This window comes from Neopsephotus bourkii, unplaced genomic scaffold (genome assembly GCF_033783945.1).
Source record: "Neopsephotus bourkii isolate Nb327-2 ecotype Australia unplaced genomic scaffold, CSIRO-AGI_Nbou_v1 NB_909, whole genome shotgun sequence".
NCBI classification, from domain to species: domain Eukaryota; kingdom Metazoa; phylum Chordata; class Aves; order Psittaciformes; family Psittacidae; genus Neopsephotus; species Neopsephotus bourkii.
In genome coordinates this window covers 118,380-141,237 of record NW_026901403.1, presented here as the reverse complement: position 1 = coordinate 141,237, position 22,858 = coordinate 118,380, and the positions used below count along the sequence as shown (strand labels likewise).

At 62.5% G+C, this 22,858-nt stretch overlaps 2 protein-coding genes across 10 annotated transcripts in view; both read right to left on the bottom strand.

Moving 5' to 3' along the window:
- The window catches only part of AHDC1 (AT-hook DNA binding motif containing 1), a 47,536-nt gene extending 37,120 nt beyond the window's left edge, over nucleotides 1-10,416 (bottom strand). For 2 of the 7 annotated variants that reach the window (XM_061357662.1, XM_061357663.1), the window contains exons 1-2: nucleotides 10,199-10,416; nucleotides 9,629-9,749 (exon numbers count right to left, since the gene is read on the bottom strand). In XM_061357662.1, coding sequence (XP_061213646.1) covers nucleotides 9,629-9,749; nucleotides 10,199-10,345 — 268 coding nt within the window. In that variant the 5' untranslated portion in view covers nucleotides 10,346-10,416. Of the gene's footprint in view, nucleotides 1-4,006; nucleotides 4,338-9,628; nucleotides 9,877-10,045; nucleotides 10,167-10,198 lie in introns of those variants that run through there. The other 5 variants (XM_061357668.1, XM_061357670.1, XM_061357664.1 and 2 more) reach the window with 3 other exon arrangements.
- A 4,708-nt stretch (nucleotides 10,417-15,124) lies between these two features.
- On the bottom strand, nucleotides 15,125-22,419 carry FGR (FGR proto-oncogene, Src family tyrosine kinase). Of its 3 annotated transcripts, none has more exons than XM_061357648.1 (13): nucleotides 22,292-22,419; nucleotides 19,538-19,599; nucleotides 19,182-19,434; nucleotides 19,000-19,102; nucleotides 18,678-18,776; nucleotides 18,486-18,589; nucleotides 18,266-18,415; nucleotides 17,248-17,403; nucleotides 16,688-16,867; nucleotides 16,481-16,557; nucleotides 16,257-16,410; nucleotides 15,454-15,585; nucleotides 15,125-15,358 (listed from the first exon to the last, which is right to left on the bottom strand). In XM_061357648.1, the coding sequence occupies exons 3-13, from the start codon at nucleotides 19,420-19,422 to the stop codon at nucleotides 15,150-15,152; spliced, it is 1,605 nt and encodes a 534-aa protein (XP_061213632.1). In that variant the 5' UTR covers nucleotides 19,423-19,434; nucleotides 19,538-19,599; nucleotides 22,292-22,419; the 3' UTR covers nucleotides 15,125-15,149. The 3 variants fall into 3 exon arrangements, with proteins under 3 accessions (XP_061213632.1, XP_061213631.1, XP_061213633.1); XM_061357647.1 differs by lacking the exon at nucleotides 17,248-17,403 and adding an exon at nucleotides 17,722-17,886 and having other exon boundaries at nucleotides 15,126-15,358; nucleotides 22,292-22,417; XM_061357649.1 differs by lacking the exon at nucleotides 17,248-17,403 and having other exon boundaries at nucleotides 15,126-15,358; nucleotides 22,292-22,418.
- Nucleotides 22,420-22,858: the final 439 nt, after the last annotated feature.

The window sequence follows — 22,858 nt, the reverse complement described above, 5'->3', positions numbered from 1 at the left end:
TGTGCCAGGGCTGCAGGCGTGCGCGGCGCTGCCAACGCGCCTCGGGGCTGCATTATTTATACACCAGAGGAGCAGAGGGCTCGGCTGCAGCTGCAGTGTCCTCAATGAGCAGCCCTGCCCCGTGTCACGCAGCCACTGGGCATGGGGGCACCACAGCCCCACAGCCAGGACCGTGGCAATGAGGATGCTTGTGGGGCTGGGAGATGGCACCATGTCGGGCGCAGCATGGGTTGTGGGGCCCTGATGCCACCCCGGTGTCCTCTTGGTCATGGCATGCGGAGGGTGCAGCACGTGGGGACATCCAGCACAACACCCCAGGCTGCCTCCTGCCATCAGCCCTTTGCAGATGGGGTTGGGTGATGGCAGCAATGGGCTGCCCATACCCAACACCCACCCTGTATGACGCACAGCACAGCCCTGCTGTACCCAGCACCATCAGCAATAGCAGGATGAACCCGGGCTGCACCCAGCACCATCACCAGGAGCAGGATGAACCCGGGCTGCACCCAGCACCATCACCAGGAGCAGGATGAACCCGGGCTGTACCCAGCACCATCACCAGGAGCAGGATGAACCCGGGCTGTACCAAGAGCAGGATGAATCCCGACTGCACCCAGCACCATCACCAAGAGCAGGATGAACCCGGGCTGTACCCAGCATCATCACCAAGAGCAGGATGAACCCGGGCTGTACCCAGCATCATCACCAAGAGCAGGATGAACCCGGGCTGTACCCAGCATCATCACCAAGAGCAGGATGAACCCGGGCTGTACCCAGCACTGTCACCAAGAGCAGGATGAATCCTGGCTGTACCAAGAGCAGGATGAATCCCGACTGCACCCAGCACCATCACCAAGAGCAGGATGAATCCCGACTGCACCCAGCACCATCACCAAGAGCAGGATGAACCCGTCCTTCCCTTTCCTACAGCAAACAGGTTTTCCTTCAGCTTCGCAGGATCCTCCCACCTCCTTCCCCGCCCCAGGGCCGGGATTTGGGGGTAAAAGAGCTGACTTGGGGCTTTCCATTGTTCCTGATGAGTTTCCCGGTGGCACCGGAGCAGGGGGCCCGGCCCCGCAGCCCCCCGCAGCGCCCCCCGCGCTCCCCGGTGCTCGGTGCGGCTGCAGGCGGATTAATTCTGCATGACTGCCCGTCCCCGCGGGGGGACCGGACCCTCCGGCCCTGCAGCGCTCTTTACACATTCCTCCAGCCCAACTTAATTCCCTCTTCCTGCAGAGCTGGCGCATCTGCTGCAGTCAGGCAAGGAGGGGAAGGAGATGGGAGGAAGGGAGGGAGGGAAGGAAGGGGGGGACACCGGCATCCAGCATCGCTCCGGCGCCGCACAGGTTATGGTGGTTGTCACCTAAAGCATCCAGCACGGTCCCAAGGGTTGCGCTGGGGACAGGGGAAACTGAGTCCCACCCTGATGTGTTGTCATCCCCCCAGATACCAAGAGGTTGACTTAAAAACAGGGTTTTCAAACACTTGTGGGCTCTGCCTCTCCAAGGGGGGTTTGTTCCAACCCTGCTCTCAGCCTCCACAGCCCCAAAGGACAGATCCCCACGGTCGAACATCATCCACCCCCAGTCCAGGATCCCTGGGTTTTGGGGATGGCTCCTGGAAACACAGCTACTGCTCGAGCAACAGCCCCATGGCCGCTGAGCGCATCCATCCCCTCACCATGGGGGGGCCGCACACACCCCACCCCAGCACTGTTGGAGCCCCAGCCCATGTGAGCCCCCAAACACCATCAGGGCCAAGGCAGGGGTGCTCCCCTCCTAAACCCTGCCCCACACTTATCCACCACCATCATGCTGCGGGCAGAGCTGACCCATGGGGAGCTGCAGCCACCACATCCCTGCTGCACGCAGCATCCCGCACCCAGCACCCCGAGGTGTCGGCAGCATCCAGCCCCAGGAGAACCATCCCTTCTTGCATACAAGTTGCCCGGCTCCATCGGCAGGCAGGCGGGAGGCAGGCGAGGAGCCCAGCTGCCGGCGGAGCTGCGGATAACATGCATTTAAATCACTTATATCTTTACTTTCTCCTGCGCTGGCTGAGAGATGGGCTTTTTTCCTGCATGCGTAATTAGGGGGTGGAACAGATGGTGGAGGGTTCGTTTAAAGTAATGCATCCATTAAAATAACCTTCGCTGTCGGGGACTGCGCTCCGAGAGGGGCCTGTTTCACTGGGGGCGGTGGGGAGGGAAAAGAGCGGGGGGGCTTTGTTCTGCAAGGAAAAGGGGGTCCCACTTTGGGGGGCCTGGAGCGCATGCTCACTTTGGGATGCATCATCCCAGCTCCTGGGATGAAGGGGGGGAAGCTGGGTTGGATGCACAGACCTGTATTGCCATGCGCGAGAGCTGGGCATAAAGTGGGACCAAAGTGGGGGCAAAGTGGGGTCGAAGCAGGCCTCGCCAGGGCTCAGTTTCCATAGCAATGTGATGGCAGTGAGATGGTGGGGACGCAAAGCCCTGGATGGGGATGATGCCACGGGGTGGGCATGGTCCCCACAGTCCCCAGATAGCCTGGATACCCCATTGGAGCTGCTGCCCATGTCCATTGCTGTCCCCTACCCACCCCAGGCCCCCAGAGCAGGCTATGAAGGACATTCCCCCTTGCCACGCCGCACCAGCCGCCTCTCCTGTTTCAAACCCTGGGTTCCCAGTGGAGGCAGGAGGGCTTTGTTCAGGCACCGGAGCAGCGGAGGCCAGAGAAAGCAGGAGTGCCCTGCCAGCTCTTGTGTTTCACTCCCAAGGAATGCTGGGGAGGGGAGGGGAACGCTATTCCCCCCCCCTTTCCCCTGCTCCAACAACGGGCACCCGGCCCGGCTGCAGGGTGCTGAGGCTGGGAGGAAGAGGAGGGAAGGGCGCAGGGATGAAGGATGGGGAAGGCAGGAAGAGGAGGGAAGGGTGCAGGGATGAAGGACGGGGAAGGCAGGAAGAGGAGGGAAGGGTGCAGGGATGAAGGACGGGGAAGGCGGGATGCAGGCGTCGCGTGGGTGCTGTGGTACCACCACGTGTGGCTGGTGGGCTGGGGGGACAACACGCGATGACACCCCCCAGGTGGCACCGAGCAGAGGAAACCGTTCCGAGCAGGGACTGAGGCTTGGAGGGGTGAAGCTCCCCTGGTACCCGCTAGACCTGGGGTGCTCCAGAGAGGGAGAGCAGCAGCGCACCCAGAGCCACCCATGCGTGCTCTGATGCCGAGTGTGCACTTGCTAAGGTGCTTCTGCTGCCTTCAGGGCATCGCTGCTGCGTTGGAAGCACCGGGGAGGTGGGAACCGGGGGGGATGGGAGCACACGCCAGGGCTGCACTGAGGGGGGGGGGGTGTCGGGCTGTTTCCCAGCTTGCCCAGCCCCCAGCAGCAGCACAGGGAGCTCGGGGAGGGCTGGGACAAGGCCAGCATCACCCCAAGCCATGCAAAGCCTGATCCTTGCCTCGCCGCCCCCTCCCCAGCCACAGCCCCCGCATCCCATGGGGCTGCGCATCCCCCCCTGCACGCCGCGCTGGTCCCACACATTCCCTCCTGTCAGCACCCCGGGGTGTCCCCAGGCACTGGGGGCAGTGGGACGGGGCCACTGCTCATTGCCAACACCTCCATGTGCAATGCTGGGGGCAGAAAGATGCTGATGGAAGCCACGAGGAAAGGGACTGAATGAGGGGACATGGGATGGGAGATGCCAACAGCCAAGAGGGGCTCACAGCAAGGACTGGGGTCACCGGGTGACATCCCCACACCCCAGCCAACTCCCCCATCTCATCCCTATCCTCTCCCAGCTCACCTGCCATCACCTCCCCATCCCCGCCAAGCCCATCCTGTGGGTGAGCCTCAGCACCGCCAGCTCTTCCCACTCCCCAGCCAACCATCCGCTGGGAAAACCGGTCCCCAAATCCCTTCCCCGCATCCGCGCCAGCTCTGTGGGTCCGGGGGGGGGGCTCGCCAAGAACAATAGCTCCTTGTTGCAGCCCGGCTCCCCTCCCTGGGCAGTGCTGGCCACTCTCACCTCTAGGTCTGTCTCGCTGTTTCCCAGCTCCCTCCTGACAAATCCCCGTTCCCGATCGCTTCTCCTCCCCGTGGGTCCATATTAAGCTACATTCTCCTTTCAGCTGGGTGGAAAACAGCAGTAATAACCATGTGGAGAGAGCCGTGCCCCCCACCTCCACTTCCCTCCCACTTTGGGGTTCAAATTTCATCTCAGCAAAAAAGCTTCCCCCGCCTCCAATTTCTTCCCCCAAACCCAGGCGCTGTCGTCTCGTCTGATCTCGGCAGGGGCCGTGTGGATGCTCAGCTCCTCCTGGTTCAGGATCTGCTGCCAATCTGGACCTCGCAAACTGGTTCTCACACAGCTCCCGCCCAGCGCCTCCCTCCCAGCCCTCATTGTCCCTCCTCAGGCACCCAGCCCCAGATTGCTCCCTGCCACCCTGCTCCCCATGCTCACCTACTCATGGCACCTTCCTCATGCCACCCTGCTCCCCATGCCACCCATCCAGTGACGCACTGAGGACCACGCTCCCCTCCTGCCACTGCTCCTGCTCATCCACATCCATCCCAAACCCAGCCACCGAGTCAGCCAGGCAGGATCCATTCCCGGGGGCCCATGGGGAGGCCCTGCTCGCCTCCAGCCCAGCAGCCTGCCTCTCTCCCGCAGCCGAGGAGCTCATCCCCCTCGCCCAAGGCGCTCCATCCTCCTCCAGACGTTTCAGGCCCAGGTTTGGTGAGGAATGCTCAGGCGCTGAGCCCGAGCCCATGCGCTGAAGTCAGCAGGAGGCGAAGAGCAAAGCCCGTGCGTGGGGCTCGGGGCCCCGGGGGCGGTGGCACGGGGCTGGGATGGGGCTGGGATGGAGCTGGGATGCGGCTCCCACCGCCTGGAGCTCGTTTAGCGCTGGGAAGGGTAGAGGTTGGAGCTGGCGGATGCCAGAACAGCTCTGCTCTCCCTCCGAGAGGATCAATACCACATTGAGCCACTTCCCCCCGTCCCACCGCACAGAGCCAGGCCTGGATCAACAGCACTGGGCAAGAAGTGGACTTTGGCATCCAGAGTGGGTCCCCAGGGCTGCCTGTCCCTGTCCCCTTCACCATGATCTGCTGCCATGCACACCAAACCCTGGGCACACCAAACCCTGCGCACACCAAACCCTGCGCACACCAAACCCTGCCTGGGCACACCAAACCCTGCCTGGGCACACCAAATCCTGCGCACACCAAACCCTGCGCACACCAAACCCTGCGCACACCAAACCCTGCGCACACCAAACCCTGCGCACACCAAACCCTGCGCACACCAAACTCTATGCACAGCAAACCCTATCTGTGCACACCAAACCCTGCGCACACCAAATCCTGGGCACACCAAACCCTGCGCACACCAAACCCTGCGCACACCAAACCCTGCGCACACCAAACCCTGCGCACACCAAACCCTGCGCACACCAAACCCTGCGCACACCAAACCCTGCGCACACCAAACCCTGTCTGTGCACACCAAACCCTGTCTGCACACCAAACCCTGTCTGTGCACACCAAACCCTGTCTGTGCACACCAAACCCTGTCTGTGCACACCAAATCCTGCCTGTGCACACCAAATCCTGCCTGTGCACACCAAACCCTGTCTGTGCACACCAAACCCTGTCTGTGCACACCAAACCCTGTCTGTGCACACCAAATCCTGCCTGTGCACACCAAATCCTGCCTGTGCACACCAAACCCTGTCTGTGCACACCAAACCCTGTCTGTGCACACCAAACCCTGTCTGTGCACACCAAATCCTGCCTGTGCACACCAAATCCTGCCTGTGCACACCAAACCCTGTCTGTGCACACCAAACCCTGTCTGTGCACACCAAACCCTGTCTGTGCACACCAAATCCTGCCTGTGCACACCAAATCCTGCCTGTGCACACCAAACCCTGTCTGTGCACACCAAACCCTGTCTGTGCACACCAAACCCTGTCTGTGCACACCAAATCCTGCCTGTGCACACCAAATCCTGCCTGTGCACACCAAACCCTGTGTACACCAAACCCTGTCTGTGCACACCAAACCCTGTCTGTGCACACCAAACCCTGTCTGTGCACACCAAACCCTATCTGTACACACCGAACCCTGTGCACACAAACCCTTCACCCCATCCATTGCCCCCCATGCCCCCTCCACCGGTCCCCCCATGCCCGGGTAAGCTCATCCCATGCTGTGTCCCGGGGGGCTCCGGTCCGTGCCTTGCGCCCGCCCCGTCGGGGCTCGCTGGCGCAGGCGGCCGGCGTGCTGCGGCAGGTGAGCCCCGGGGCAGCGTTCCTGCCCGGGCCCGAGTGTCCCCACCGGGCAGCCGCTCCGCAGGCATGTTCCTTCCCGGCACCTCCCTCCTTCCTCCCCTCCATCGCCGCTTCCCTGCATCCAGCCGCCGAAAAGGGGGGAGCCGACGGGTTTTAATGAGCTCCCCGGAGGCATCACTCTGCACCCCCCGCTCTGCTCTCCTCTCCTCTCCCTCCTCTTCCCGCGCTCTGAAACACAACCCTCGGTGGCAAAGGCTGGAAAGAAACCACAGGGCACGTTCCCCCCGCTCCATTCCCGCTCCCCTCCTCGCCTCCCCCGGCTCTCTGCTCTCCTGCCGATGCCAAAGACCCAGCCGGGCTCTTGTGCTTTCACTCGCAGCTGCAGCTGCCGATTTTCCCTGTAAGCCCTTGTGCCTAGAAGGCCCAGAGCGAGGGATTCTGGGACACGGTGATTGAAGACAGCACCAGCACGGAGACCATTGCTCAGACTTTCCCTGTCTGTCGCCCCAACGCTCAACCCACAGAGAGGGAGGGAAAAGAAACAGGAAAATAAAGGAAAGAAAGGGAAAGAAAAAGATGGAGAGGGGGGGAAAAGCCCCAAACCCGGAGTGGCGCTCGCCCCTTCCCATGCGGAGCAGCACTGCGTGTCCCAACCTCCCCGCAGGTCAGGCAGCCCATGGAGCCAAGCGGCACCCTGGGGACTCCAGCCTGCTTCGCTTTGCTGTGCCAAATCCCACCGCGAGCGCGCCAGATCGCTCTCACCATGCAGCCTGATGTACATCACCTTAAAAACGCATGGTGGGGGCCTCAGCAGCACCCTGTTTGTTCCTTCCCTTGTGTTATTTTGACTGAAAGGTCACCATAACGCAGCTTTGGAGGTGAATTTTGGGGGTGGGCGCAAGGGGAGGGGATGCCACGCACGATGCCGGCTCCTCACATGAAGCTGAGCGCTCACCTGCGGTGTGGGACCATCAGGAGCCAAGCGAACACCCCGGGCACTCGTCACCATGAGGTCAAAGCACCCTAAAAGATGAGGTCCCCAGTGCCCTGGGTGCCTCAGGAAGGTCCCACCACATCAAATATCCACCCTCCAGCACATGCACCAGCCCAAGGCATGGCTCAGCACGTGCCCTGAGGCAGAGCAGCAACAATCCTAGCCTGGATGGACGGACAGACACATGGCGGGGAGTGGGGGTCCCTTTGGTACCCCCAGCACCACCCCAGCATCCCCAGCTCCCCAAGGACTGAAGCCAGCCCGTGTGGCACATCCCAGCCCCGGAGCTCGGCAGCAGCAGGGCCGGGGAGGGGACCGAGGGGGTGACAGGACACAGCACATCTGCGACGCATGCAGGGGCCATCCCGCATCCGGGCAGCCCGGCCACAGCCCAGCATCCAACTGGGTGGCCCCATGGGGAGAGCCCTGCCCTATGGCCAGGCGAAAATCCATCCCCCCCCTCCGTATCCCTCCCGCTCCCCCCCACCACACTGCCATTAGCGAGCCCGGAAGAAGGAAACAGCCCTCCCCAGCGCTGCCCTGTTTACCAAGAGCTGGTTCCAAGCACTCGGGAGAATAGCAGGAGCATTTCAAGGCCCTGTTTCCACTCGGCTGACACACACTATTTATAGCAGCCCACAATTCTCCCAGAGCTTTCCTCGGGATCTCAGCAGAAATAGCCTGCCCGGGTCTCTGCTGCCTCCTCTAAGGAGGCCAGGGCAGTGCCGGCCCCTCCTCAAGGCTTCCCATAACCTTCCATAGGCTTCCATCGCTTCTCCTGCACCGGCCATCCTGCTCCTGGCACGTCCTTGGCCACCCCGTCCCTGCCGCCACGGTGCCAACCTTCCCTGCTCCCTGTGCTCCCCACATTCCAGCCGCCTCCTGCCGGATCCGATCCCGGCGGGCGCGTGGTGGCTCTGCCCAGTGGGAGGGAGGGAACGGGACCGTGGTTGATGGGGTGTATGGAACGGGAATGGGGGGGGGGTGAAGGCCACCTCCCGCCTGCCTGCATCGGAGCGCGGTGGAGCCCCGGGGGACTCGCACCGGGGATGGAGCTGGCCTATTCAGGTTACAGAGACATGGCAGAGCGGAATTTGGCGCCACGCCATCCCTTCTCCAGCCCCCCCTTCCCTCCTCTTTCCCCCCCTTCCCACCAACACCCTCCCCTGCAAATTCCACAGACCAGCAGGAGAAGCCAGTGTAAGGGGACACCTGGGGGGGGGAGTGAGGAAGAGAAGGGAGGCCTGGGGTGGGGGGCCCCCCGATTCGGACCACAAGCCCCCCCCTTGGCAAGCGAGAGGGCAGGATCAGTGCCCGTCACCCCGGGGGTTCGCTTCTGCTCTCTGTCACGCCAGGATAAATCTGGAGCGACTCCACCACGCGCCGGGGCTGGAGGCGGAACACAATGAGCTCAGCCCGTGGCTTTCGGTGGCCGTTCTGGCAACCACGGGCCCAGGGCTTGGAGGCACGAGGCCACCCGGTCGCAGCCTGGGCCACGTCCTCTCTTCCCCCAGCACCTAAACACGCGGGGGTCTCCGCCTGTCCCCCTGCCTCGGGGACACCAAACACGTCCCCATAGGGCGGCCAGAGGGTCCAGTGTTAGCGTGACCCTGCGGGGTGCCACCAACCAAAGTCACCAGTCCCCCCATGGTCCCCAAGCACGCCAGAGCGGGGGAGAAAGGGTTGGGGGGCAGGAATTTATATCAGCTGATCAATAAAAACAAATCAAAGGGGGATGACAGGCACCGAAGTGACAACCGCGCACCGCGACCACGCAACTTCACCGGCGGCGATGGGGTGAAGCCCCCAACACCCCCCAGCACCCCCGCCCCATCTCCAGGGCTGCCCATTGCCCCCCTCCCTTCGCCAGCCCGCTGCTCCCCGGGGCCAGGCTGCCGAGGGAAAGGGGGGGGAGCGGGATGCTGAGCCCCGGGGGGGTCCCCGCTGTCCCCCGGGAAGCCCGTTGTTGACAGGCTCCAGCGCCGGCCCTGCCTTCTAGCGGACGAGCCGGCTCTGACAGCTGTCACTCACCGCTCGCAGCCCGGGGGGGGCGGTGGTGGTGGGAAAAAGGGGGGGGTCGGCGGCTGAACTCGTGGAGACCGCAGCTCCCCCCCCCCCGCCCGCCCCTCCCCGCCCCAAGTACCATTAAACTCCTGCAATTTGGCACCAACTCGCCGCGCAACTTCGGCGGAGGGGACGGCGGGGGGGGGGGGAACCACACAGGGACACGCCGCCTCCTCCTCCCTCCCCCCCCCCATACCCCCCCTCCAGCTCTTCCCGAAGGGGGTATCCCATGCGTCCTCCCACCCCATTCCCGCCTCCCAGCCCCGCACACAAAGGCGGGGGGTCCCCCGGTACTCACCCGCCGGCTGCTGCGCTCCAAGCCCCTCGGAGCCCGCCCGCCTGGGGAGGCTCCTGCCGTCCGGCGGGGCTGCCTCTTGGCCGGCCGCGGGGGTCCCGGAGCCTTCGGCACCGCTCGCCACCTTCAACGAGAGCATTTCCAGCGCCTCCTGCTCACATTCTCCCCAGGCAACTCCGCTCCTGCCAGCCCACCCCCTCCTCCGTCCCCTGCCTGCTCTTTCCTCTCCTCTCTCGTCCTTCCCTCTCTCCCCCCCCCCCCCACCCCTCTATTTTATGATTTTTCCGGCTTTTCTCTCCCCTCTAACGCTCATCTGGCTTTTTTTTTTTCCATGGGTTTTATTTTTTCCTCCTCTTCCCCCCCCCCTTCGCCTCTCACACACACAAAAGGCAGCGGAGCGGGAGGCGGAGGGGAACCGACCTCCCCTCTGCGCCTCCGCCGCTCGCCGCCTGCGGAAAGCAAAGAAAGACACAGCGCAGCAGAGCCCTGGCTTGCCGCTGCCTCCCCCCTTCCTCCTCCTCCTCTTCCCTCCTCCTCCTCCTCCTCCTCCTCCACCTCCTCCCTCGCTCTTGCCTTCTGCCGCTCCCGGCTTTGTGGGGGCTGGGATAAAAGGGGGGGAGCGCAGCCGGCGGCGCGGCGCGCCCAGCCCCTCGCTCCTCTCCGTTGCGCGGCGGGGACCGCGGCTCCGCTTCGCTCCGCTGTCAGCGGCACGGCCAGCATCCGGCACCCCGGGGAGCCGTGCAGCACCGCCGGGGCATGCCGGGCCTTGTAGTCCTTCCTTTCCCTTCCTTCCACCCCCCCCCCCCTCCTTTTTTTCCCCTCCTTCTTTTCCTCTTCCCCCCCTCCGCCTTCTTTCTCCTCCCCGCCGCTGCGAAGCGCGCAGGGAGGGGCGCAAGCGGGCGCGCAAGCGTTGCGCGCTGCTTGGGGAGGGGGATACTTTAACGGGGGGGGTAACCGGAGGTGGTTTGCCGCCCCCCCGCCCCGGGATGCCCCCCCCTCCCGTGATTCCAATGGGATGCGCGGGGCATTGCTGCCCTCTCCCGGGCACTGCGCACCCCCTCCCTAAGGATATGGGATTTGGGGACACCACAGCCTGTGCACCCCCGCTTTGGCACAAACCGGGGTGCGCATCATCACTTCAGCACCCTCTGCATCTCAGCACCCTACGGAGCACCCTCTGGTTTATTTTTTCCTACTTTTAATGAATTTCTTCTTAAGGTCTTGTGCCTGGAAGCATCCCCACTGTTCACTAACACCCTGCTCCTCCACATCCCTTGGGATCCCCTCTTATCCAGGTCTTCCAGGAGGCCAAGGAATGACCAAACCCCCTTGGGACAGAGCAGGGAGCTGCTCCCCAAGCACCTGGAGCACCCCATGGCTCCCCTGAGCATCTCCCCACCACCTTCCCTCCAAGCCTCCGCTGCTGTTAATGTTCCCAGAGCCAGGTAGATCCAATATAATTAAAGTAGATAATACCAGTGATGTTTGTTATGACATTGTGTTTTTGTGAGTGACGACTGAAGGGTTAACTCCAGGGAATTGGGAATATTGCTTGGCTGCTAATAACACGTGAGTCATCGATGAAAGAACACATGGGTGCAGGGAGAGACACAGCACCTGGTTCTACAGCAGCCCCTTCGCCTGCGTGGGGCAGGTCAGGGTTTGGTGCCTGTTTCTGCATCAACAGGCAGAAAGGCGTGAATCCAGACACCCCCAGTTTCACCACCACCCTGGGATGAACTGGGGTCATGCGGGGTGGTGTCTTCCACTGGGGCCCTACTGAAAAGCCATGAGCTTCATCCCATCCCATGCACCCTGTAGCGATTAGCAGGGAGGGACTGGGAACCAGTTGGATTCCACACACCCCGGGTAAGGATGGGGATCAGTCTGCATCACTCAGGAAGCAGAGCAGAGAGGAGGCCTGGGCTGCAGCCCGGTCAGCAGAGGAATCTGCACACGCAGACAGGATCGCTGCAATTGCTGGTGGCTGAGTGAGCAACTTTGCTCCCTCGTCCCCTCGCCCTGAATGTCAGCTTTGAATTTTCCTGCTATTTTTAGGGATGGTTCAAAACACCCAAGGAGGATCCCTCCCTTCTCGCCTTGCAGGGCTCTGCACCCAATGGGTACTGCAAGGCTGAGTGTAGCTGTGGGAGAGCAGGACAGAGGGACAGAGGGACAGAAAGAGGTTGTGTGAAACCCTTTCTGCTGCAAGCAGAATGGGTTAGAATGTAAAAGATTTATTCATTTAATCCAAAGCATTAAAAGGTCATGTATTAATCAAAGAGATGCTTAAAACTGTCAAAGTCCTTTGTCAGGTTTGAAGTGCATCTCTATAGTTATCATAAAATATATATATCAGTCTGGCATGGAGCCCTCGGCAGGGCTGGGAGCAGGGACGAGGAGCAAAGGCAGGCTCTTTGCAGTGGGGTCCTTGTGGAGGGGGACCTCTCCTCCAGCCCTGCTGGGCTCCCATGGGTGCTCAGCACCCCTAAGCTGAGCTGTGTGCGATGGGGGTCACTCCACTTATTCCCAGGCCTGGGCTTGTTCCCTTCTCAAGCTCGGCTGCGGGGGGTGTTTTGGTGTTGGGGGGCAGAAGGGGAGATGGGGATGAGAAGGGGGTTCGGTTTGATGCGGGTGGTGGGTCTGGGGGTGGATTCTGCCCTCACCCCTGGTTCTCAATGGGCACAGGGGGTTCGGGGACAGGGTAGGGGGCACTGGGATGGGTGAACCATGCCCAACACCACCCGAGTCACAACGCGGCGGGTGCTCAGCCCCGCCGGGCTCTCTTAATGGTGGGTGACGGAGGATGGTCCCCAGGGCCACCCGGGTCACCCGGGCACCCCGTCCCCTCTCCCAGCCCAGTGCTGTGTCAGCAGCGCTGGCGTGGACTTACGCTACCATCTAGTGGCTGCTTTGCCGAGCCGGGGCCACCGCTGTCCCCTGCTCACAGCACCGTGTCCCGCACGCTGCGGGCTCCAGCCTCAATCCCCTCCATCCCAGAGGCAAGGACGAGCTCCTCAGCACCCTGCCCAGGATCAGACCTGCCCGGGATGCTCGGCTTGGCTTGGATGAGCGGTGGTGGTCAGCAGCCTGCAAGCCACCAGCACCCTGGGGTGGGTGTATGGGGCTTGGGGACAGTGGGGTGCAGCAGGGGAGAGCTGGGGTGCACAGGGACAGTGGACCTAGGAGGACAGTGAAAGGAGAGTGATGCTTTGGTGGGATGCAGGAGTTTGGGAAGAGCGAGGTCCAGAGGCCCCCGCTTGGGTTTGGGGTGATCCTGCCCCTCTGACATTGGTGGGGCATTGGGACCAGATGGGTTTTGCCTTGGTAAATGTAAAGGGACTCATCCAACCCTGAATTCCTGCTCTGTGCTGCCCCGGAGCAGCAGCAAAACCATCCCAAACTTCTCCTCAGTGGAATCATTTCGGAGCAGCCACCATCAGCACCACACCGGCTGTGCCTCCTCCCCGTCCATGTGTGTCTGCATGGTGTCCTCATCATCAGCCAAGAACCTTCCATTCCCAAATCCTGCTGCTCCCTGGATGCTGCTGGGGCTGGTGCATGGCTCTTCCCAAAGATCAGCTGCTTATCCATGGTGAAGGGCATCCCCTCCCAGAGACTGGTGCTGAGCTGCTGGGTGACTGCAGATAGACCCCTCCCTGCCTCAGTTTCCCCTTTGGAGACACAATCCCTGCAGGCCTGGGCCATCAGTCCTAAGCCTGGTCAAGCCGAAACCCCCATTTCTGGCCACTTTCCACTGTTGTTTGGCCATTCCTGCCGCAGGGATGTGGCTCTGATCCACAACCCAGGAGCTCCACGGGCTCTACCAGGCCCTGGAGAGTGTGGGCTGAATGGGACAGGGACAGGCACTGTTTTGGGTGGGGATGGCCCCTTTTTGGTCCCATTGAGGGCCCAAATGTCCCTCAATGACCACGTGCCAGCGCCGGCCATCTGCAGTGGTCTCACACCTGCGCCCACCGCGTGCTTGGCACTGGGTGGGCATCCTGGCTCCAGAACCCCCCTGCTCCTCCATCCCGCATGGATGGAGGCTTGGCAGAGCAGCCAGCCGGAGCGGGACCGCATGGGCAGGGATTGGCATCATGGGGAGGGGGGAGCCTGGGGAGGAACAGGGCTGGACTCGATGCCTCATCCCCGTGCTGGATCCATCCCTGGGCTGCAGCAGGGGAGGTGATGCTGAGCTGCTTTGCCTCCTCCCCAGGAGATGCTGCAGCCAGGGCTCGGCTCTGCATCCTCTGGGGTGCTGCAGGGACCGCGCAGGCGGGAGGGGAAGGGGCCAGAGCCCCCCTGCCTGGATGCTGAGGTCTGCCGCCCCCCCGCCCACCTTTTGGGGGGGCAGGCTCTTTCCCCACCTCCCCATTGCTTCTGGATGGAGGAACCCCCTCCCCTTAGGTGCTGAGTGGTGCTGTGCCCCCCCCCCCCCGACACTGTTGCTTCATCCCAGGTCCACGCAGCCCAAGCATTAACATCAAATCAATGCCACCCTCCCTGCAGAGCCTGCTTGCATCCCACTGTGAAACCCTTAAACCCAAACCCACCCTGCATGGTCTTACCATGGGGCAGCCCCTCTCCCAAAGGGGGGGTCAGCAGAAGGACCCAGGCTCCCCCCCACACTTGTTAGAAAGGTTTTATTTCTCTCTATTTACAGACTGCATTTATAAAACCATCAACAATGAAGACCCCCCCATTCCCTCATCCCCCCCACCTTGACATAGCCCTGCCCTACGGGTGCAGGGGGGTGCTGGCCATGGGGCCAAGCCAGGGCATCCCCCTCCCCATCACATTCACATTGCACCCCAAATCCCCCCGTCAGCCCCTGGTCATGCCTTGCCACAGGGGTTGGAGCCAAGCTGCAGCCAGGACCCCCTGCAGAGAGCTGTGGGGCAGACCCCATCCTGTACCCCCCCCCCCTCCAGCAATGGGAAACAGCCCCAGGGGCAGATCTGAGCCCCCAGCCTCAACCCCTGGGATCCCAAGACTCCCTGTTTGTGTGTGTCCATCACCATCACCAGAGCAAGCAGAGGTTTATGGCTTTAAGGAGAGGAGACTGGGGGGGGGGGGGGGATGGACACGAGGGGATCCCCCCAAATACAGGGGTCCCTGAGGGTGAGGGGTATGAAATCCTATAAATTAAAGATGATATAAAGGGGAGTTGAGGTGACTTTCTCCAGGTCAGAGCCAGGATTTGGGGGGGCTGAACCCCTCCCAGCTGCTTGGGGAAGAAGAGATGGAGCCCCTGAACCCCGAGGCCTCTACTGCTATAACAGGAGTGTCTGGGGGCTATGGGGGGGGTCCCCGAAGCACTCCTCCGGTTCAGAGCTCCCTGTGAAGGCAACAAGGGATGGGGGGCACTGCTTTGCCCCCTCTCTGGGGCCAGTATCCTTGTGCAAAGCCCCGTGTCCTCCATGGGGCACCCCGAGCACCTCTCAGTGGGTGAGTTTTGGGGGGGTCACAGCCAAAGGGAGCAACACCCCCTCTGCCCCCAAGGCCGCCCCAAGGCCGGGGGTCACTGGTTGTCCCCCGGCTGGTACTGGGGCTCGGTGGCGGTGAAGTAGTCCTCGAGGAAGGACTGGAGGTACTCGAAGGTGGGGCGCTCCTCGGGCTCCCGCTTCCAGCACTGCACCATCACCTCGTGCAGGGACGGGGGGCAGCTCCCGGGGCACTGCATGCGGTACCCGCGCTCCACCTGCTCCAGCACCTCCCGGTTGTTCATCCCTACGGGATAGGAACACCCATTGGCACCGCCAGGGGCTCGGACAGGGAGGCACAGGGCAAGCCTTGCTGGTCCTGCTGCCCCGAGGGAGCCATACCTGGGTAGGGCACCCGGCCTTTGGTCACCAGCTCTGTCAGGAGGATGCCAAAGGACCAGACATCCGACTTGATGGTGAATTTCCCAAAGAGAGCAGCCTCTGGAGCAGTCCATTTGATGGGGAACTTGGCACCTGCAAGCAGAGGGAGGTGAGCTGGGGCAGGCCTCTGCACCCAGGGTACCCCACATCGGGGCAGCCAGCACTGGGGACAACCCTGTACTGAGGGCGTTCTGCATCCAAGGTACCCTGCAGTGGGAGGATGCTGCGCTGAGACACCCAAGGCATCCTGCATCTGGGATACCCATCATCTGGGGCACCCATCCCCTGCAACACCCACAGAATCCCAGCCTGGTTTGTGTTGAAGGGACCTTAAAGCTCCTCCAGTTCCAAACCCTGCCACGGGCAGGGACCCCTTCCACTGGAGCAGCTTGCTCCAAGCCCCTGTGTCCAACCTGGCCTTGAGCACTGCCAGGGATGGGGCAGCCACAGCTTCTCTGGGCACCCTGTGCCAGCGCCTCAGCACCCTCACAGGGAAGAGCTTCTGCCTAAGAGCTCAGCTCAGTCTCCCCTCGGGCAGGTTCAAGCCATTCCCCTTGGCCTGTCCCTACAGGCCCTTGTCCCAAGCCCCTCTCCAGCTTTCTTGGCAGCCCTTTTAGCCTTTTCAGTTTGCTTCCCCATCACCTGCAGTACCCATCCCCCAGGATACCCATCACTGGTGGTGACTAGCTCCAGCCCCATGTGGGGATGCAGCACGGGGCACAGGGCAGTGGCTGCAGCAGCACTGTGGCACCACAGCAGCTCACCCTGGCGCGCTGTGTACTCGTTGTCCTCAATGAGGCGAGCGAGGCCAAAGTCAGCGATCTTGCACACCAGGTTGTCTCCCACCAGGATGTTGGCAGCACGAAGGTCCCGATGGATGTAGTTCATCCGTTCAATGTAAGCCATGCCCGCCGCGATCTGCGGAGGGGGACACAGTGAGGATGGACCCCATGGGGGCACCCCCACCTCCTTTCAGCATCCCCAGTACCTGGGCAGCCATATCCACCAGCTGGGGCAGCTTCAGGTAGCGGCCATCCCCATCCTTCAGGAAGTCCAGCAAGCTGCCTGCAAGCAGAGGGTCCCATTCAAAGCATCCGAGAACCATCAGTGCCCATCCGAGGGCCAAACCTCCCACCCTAGGACCTGCTCCCTGCCCAGCAGCGCCCATGCAGGGTGAGCCTTGCCCCCTGCTCACCCTGGCTCATGAACTCGGTGACGATGTAGATGGGCTCCTCCGACACCACGGCATAGAGCTGCACCAGCTTGTCGTGCCGCAGGCGCTTCATGATCTGAGCCTCCTCCAGGAAGGCCTCTGGGGACATGGTGCCAGGCTTCAACGTCTTCACCGCCACCTTCGTGGTGCCGTTCCATGTCCCTGCACCAGGGATCACAGCATCAGCACCAGCACAGGGGGCAGGCAGCCCTGGCAGGGCTGGGATGGATGGATGGATGGATGGATGGATGGATGGATGGATGGATGGATGGATGGGTGGATGGATGATGGCTGGATAAAGGGGTGGAGGGAAGGATGTGTGCATGGAGGAGCAAGGAAATCAGGGCAGGGCAAGGAAGGGGCCTGACACCACCATACCCCACCCAGGCCAAGGAGCCCTCCTCATTCCATTTCATGGGGACAAGACACCCCTGAGCTCCTCATACCAACCTTACCCCATTCCCTGTCCCTCCATGGGGAGCTTATACCTGGTACCCCATGATGCTGCTGCCTCCCCCCCCGGCCGGCCAGGCCAGCCTTACCCATCCACACGTCTCCAAAGCATCCCATGCCGAGTTTCTTGTCCAGGCTGATGGATTCCCGCACTATTTCCCAGGCGTCCTTAGCTAATCCCAGGGTCTGGGGCTTCAGAGTGGGGCACACGCAGGTGAGCAGATGGCACAACCCATCGTTACACTCTGCGGGGCGGAGGGATGCAGGGAAGGGAGGAAGGAGGGAGGGAATGCGATGGGATGAATACAGCATGCATGCCAAGCGGAGCGAGCACGGGGCACTGCGGGAAGAGGATGACAGAGAGGGGTCCCCCCGGCCTGGATTTGTGCTCCCATTTGAAATGGGGGGGCTGCTCGCCCATGATGGGGCATCCCCGTTGTGACCCTAGAGCAGGACACGGGACACATTGGTGCCGCTTTCCCTTGGGGTGGGTACCAGGCCTGGGGGTGCCCCTTTGTCACCCCATCCCCACCGCTTGCCCCCGCTTGCCCACCGGGCCCTACCCATCCACACTTCCCCGAACTGCCCATTGCCCAGCTTCTTGAGGAGCTGGAGGGACTCGCGGGGGATCTCCCACACGTCCTTGGTCTTAACAGAGAGGTCGGCCAGCCTGGGGGTCCCCTTGGGGCACGGCACGGCCAGGCGGCAGCACAGCCCGGCCGCCCGCTCTGCAGCACCGGGCGAGGGGACACGCATCACCCAACAGCATCTCACCCGCAGCCCTAAGCCCGGGCATCACCCGCATGGCCCAGGCACCCCTTAACGTCACACACATCAATGGGATAGGGAGATGTTAGGGGGTGCAATGGGGTGCACCCTCTCTTTTGAACCCCAAAACCCCCCATCCAGACCCAGGGGCTATTTACCCCGGAGCTGCCTGCTCCGAGGACATGGAAGAGAGGGGACACTCAGGGTGCTCCCTAATGCCACCCCTTCCCCAGCTCAACCCCGCTGCCTGCCTCTTGCCACTGGGTCTCCTGGGCTTTTCCTACCCTGTGCCATCACCCCTCCATGCCTTTCCCCTCCTGGAATGCCATCCCACCCTACCTATATAGTGCTGGACCAGCTGCTGGACAGTGTCGAACTGCGCACGGGTGGTGATGTAGTAGCCCCCGTTGTCAAGTTTCCGGATCTTATAGTGCTTCACGTGGTCTCCTTTGGCCTCATCCCAGTCCCGGATGGAGAGGGAATAGGCACCTAGGTGTGGGCACGGCTCAGGGGGGGATGTGGGGTGCGCCCCCCGGTGTCCCCATCCCTGTGCCCATACCTTTGGTTGTCTCACTCTCCCGGATGAGGAAAGTGCCCCTGCAGTTGCCATGACACAGGAGCTGCCGCTCCGCATCCTTGCGCCCGATCTTCCCAAAGTACCACCTGCAACGGGGCCGGGCTCAGCATCCCATGGGCACCCCATGGGCACCCCATGCCCTCCCTCCATCCCTGGCCCCCCCCACCTACTCACTCTTCTGCCTGGATCGAGTCCACCGGGGCCACGTAGTTGCTGGGGATGTAGCCGGTGGCACCCGAGCTCAGCGACCTGGCCTCCCACCAGTCACCCTCCCTGTGGGAAGAGGAAGGGACAGGGTTGGACATGGCTGCCCTGCACACAGCACCCCCAGGTCCTGCTCTGCCCCACCGTGGGGCCCTTGTCTCTGCTGAGACCACAACAACTCGTGACCCACATGGCTCTCATAGGTACTCAGTGATAGAGCTGAGTCTGCGTCTGCAGGGGTACCCATGGCGTGGGGACACTGGGGGTGGCAGGAGGGTGCAGGGGGGCTCACGTGTTGTTGATGATGTGGAATTTCTCCCCTTTCTGGAAGGTCAGGTCATCCTCCGTCCTGGCCTCATAGTCATAGAGGGCAATGAAGAGCGTCACACCTCCCCCTGCAGCACATGGCGGGGACCACAGTGACCCCCATGCACCCCCATCACCTCGAGGGTGCACCACGACCCCCCCACTGACCTGAGATGCCCCCGCTCCGCATCTGCAGCGTGTTGGAGGTGAAGGCCCCTGGCCCCAGCAAGGATGGGGCTGCAGGGACTCCTGCGCCGTGGAAGTTGTTGAAGTCAGGGATGCGGGTGAAGATGGCACCGGGCTGCGTGGGGTCGGGGTCGTACTGGGACACAGGGGGCTGGGGGGCACCCAGCTCACCCCCCACTTGCCCTTTGCTGGTGCCCTTCTCTTTGCAGTGCACACAGCCCATCCTGGGCACGACCTGCGGGACAGAGGGACCGTGAGCCCCGCTGACACAGCACACCCGTGTGCACACAGGGACCCTGGCACCCATGGGTGCTCCTGTCTGTGGTGACCCCACTCACTGCAACAGCTCCTCAGGTCACTTCAGCTGCTCCATTGTCACCTCGGGGATGGGAACAGGCTCCTGTGGACAGAGAGGAGGGCACGGGCTAAAACAGCAATCAATGGGCTGCAACACCCCTCGATGGGCTGAAACACCCTGAGGTGGGCTATGAGACACCCCTGCACGGAGTAAACCGTCCCATCCACAGGCTGCAACACCCCTGCATGGGCTGCATTAGCCCTGCATGAGCCAAAGCAGCCCTACATGGGCTGCAATAGCCCTGCAGGAGCTAAAGTATCCCTGCATGGGCTGCAATAGCCCTGCATGAGCCAAAGCATCCCTGCATGGGCTGCAATAGCCCTGCATGAGCTAAAGTATCCCTGCATGGGCTGCAATAGCCCTGCATGAGCCAAAGCATCCCTGTATGGGCTGCAATAGCCCTGCAGGAGCTAAAGTATCCCTGCATGGGCTGCAATAGCCCTGCACAAGCTGCAACACCACTGCATGAGCTAAGGCATGCCTGGATGAGCTGAAACACCCCTGCACAGACTGCAACACCCCTGCATGGGCTGCAATAGCCCTGCATGAGCTAAAGCATCCCTGTATGGGCTGCAATAGCCCTGTGCAGGCTGAAACCACATCCTCAACCAGGTTTTCCTGCTGCTGTGTCCTCAGCGACCCCATCACTGCCCCCCAAGGGGAGATGCATCCCTTTAAGGGTGGGAGGGAGCCCTCACAGTGTTCCTGTCCCCATTCCCTTTGCTCTGTCTCCCTCAGGACACCCCAGCTCCAGCTCCAGAGCACAGGAGATGGAGCCTTTGGGCTGGATGAGCCATTTTCCCCATCACTTGGTTTCAGTTTCCTCTCTCACAGCTCTCCCACCTTTGCTTTCAACACCTGCAGTGTGGCAACACCGCAGCCATTGCCCAACCCCAGCGGCTCGGCTGGTTCAGGTTCTAGTTTTGCTGACCATAAGTGGCTATTTCAGCTGACAAACAGGCCCAGCGCTCCCAAACCCCATCCCCTCCGGTGGGAATCACCCGCCCTGTTGCTGACATCGGGAGGAGCATCCTCCCGGCAGGCACAAGGCTGACATCCCGCAGCACCACGGGGTTCAGCTGCTGCTTGGGCCATGCTCGTGCATGATCCCCCTTCCATGGGTACCCATAAAACTGGTTCCTGACCCTCCCAACAGGGCAGAGCGGCACCAAAACTGTCCCCTTGTGTCATCCTTAGGGGGGGGATGCAGATGGACCCATACCCAATGGCCTTGGCTTTCCAGGAAGGGGCTGCTTGGGAACGGGAGCAGATGGCAACCGGCTCCACCGGCACCGGTCCCAGCCAAGCTGCCAACTGAGCCCCAGCCAACTCATCACCCCTGCCACTGCCACCCCCCCACCGGGCATGGCTGGGGCCTGTCCGTCTGTCCATCTGCTCCATGGGATATGGGGCAGTTCAGCCCCATCCCCAGCTCCGAGCTCAGTGCCCACCCAGTGCCTCCCACCCCATGGGGATCACCCCATTCCCTGCCTCCATTCCCCTTTGGGGAATAATGGTGATGGAGGGGGATATGGAATCACCCTGCACCCAGTGCTATGGAGACAAGGCAGGGTGAAGGTGGGTACCCCAGCACTCAGGGGTGCCAACAGCTCCCCAGAAAGCATTTGGGTGACAGGGGAACCCATCCACACCTACACAGCAGGAGGAGGAAGCAGCAGGAGCACAGCATGGCAGAGGAGGAGGAAGAGGATGGTGCATGGGGATAACCATAAGAGGATCCCCTGAGAGTGGGTTTCCCACCGGAGCATCCCACCCTAGTTGGGTGGAATGGATAGGAAGCACCATGGGCAGGGTGCTGGTGGTCCAGTGCTATTCCTGGCCACTCTTCAGCAGTGATGCCCACAGGGACACCCCTTCCCCTGCCTGCACATGAGCAGGACAAGGCTCAAAGGGGGCTCCTGGCCCCCAAAACCAGCTCTGACCTGGAAGAAGGAGCTCCCCCCCCCGCCTTGCCCCGGCCTCCCAGCCCCACCGCTGGCTGGGAAAGCAGGATTTCCGCTGGAAGAAGAGCAATTCCCGGATCCGAGGGGCTGCAGGGGCGGAGGGAGGGCTCCAAATACAATGTCCCGGGAGGAGCGGGGTGGGGAGGGAATTGTGCAGGGCAGGAAGCGGCGAGTTCCTGTCCCTCCTTGGGACACACCAAAGGACCAGGGACAAGCAGAGCAATGGGGAGCGGGGGGAGCGCCCACTCTGGCCATGGCCTGACACCCCTATAGCTGCCCCAGCATCCCACCATGGCACCCACTGGGCTGCCACAACATAGGCATCATGGGGGCTGGGGAGAGCAGAGGGGTGTTCCCCCATCACCCCCAGCACCCTGGAGTGCTGTGACCCCCTCCCAGGTCCAGCACAGGCAAAAGGCACCATCTGTCCCCCCACAGCTTCCCCATTGCCACCCATTAGTGCCGGGAGAGTGAGCGCCTGCCCCGTGCAATGTCCCCCCTCTGACCTGCTGCCCCCAGCAAGGGAGGTTGGGGGTCCGCTGTTCACACACACAACCCCCCCAAGTCTCACTGCAGCAGCCGGTGTTGCCCAGTGGGGAGCAGTAAGAGCAGGACCCATAGCATCCCCCAAGGCTCAGTGGAGCTCCATCCCCATGGCTCAGTGCCCCATCCCACCCCAGACCCACAGCTGCCCCACACATGGCGGGGGGGGGGGGAACACAGCAAAGGGACCGATTGAGAGGCACCCCCGTCCTGCCCATCCCACCTACCGCCAGCCCTGCTGCTCCGGCTCGCATGGACCCCTGCTCCCGCGCTGCTCCGGATGGGACCTCAGGCTGGGGAACCACCGCAGAGCCCCGAGCCCCGGCCGGGGGGTGCCGAGGCGCTGTGGGTGCTGTGGGGAGCGCAGCGAGGTCCGTGTGCGAGCGCTTCCCCTGTCTCTTCGGCAGCTCTCGCAGCAGAGCAAGGAGCTTCCCCTCCCCTCGCCACCCCTTCCTCCCAGCGCTCCCAGCCCCGGCTCTCGGTACCAGCGCCCGCCGGGATCCAGCTCTGGGGGACCCGTCCCTGCTCCCAGCGATGCGCCAGGCTGGGGGCTGCCTGCACCCATCACCCCCGGCACCCCCCGAGGGTGGCAAAGGGACAGCGGGTTGCGAACAGGGGCCACGTCCCAGCGCGGTGAGGGCAGGGGATTGTGGCCACATTGCAGCCCCCATGTCCCTGCAGCACCAGGCTGGATTGCAGGTGCAGGGATGGGGGTCCTGCCCCACCTCGCCAGGGCCTTCCTCTGCCCTCTCCTCCTCCTCCTCCTCGCCCGTGGTTAGCCCTCGCAGGCTGAC

Excerpts from the sequence above, each read along its gene's own strand:
- FGR (XM_061357647.1), bottom strand. The coding sequence starts at position 19,422 with ATGGGCTGTGTGCACTGCAAAGAGAAGGGCACCAGCAAAGGGCAAGTG. Across the intron at positions 16,868-17,721 it reads GTTCGGGGAAGTGTGGATGG|GGACATGGAACGGCACCACG; the intron begins GTAGGGCCCGGT and ends TCCCTGGTGCAG. Across the intron at positions 16,558-16,687 it reads CACCGAGTTCATGAGCCAGG|GCAGCTTGCTGGACTTCCTG; the intron begins GTGAGCAGGGGG and ends CTCTGCTTGCAG.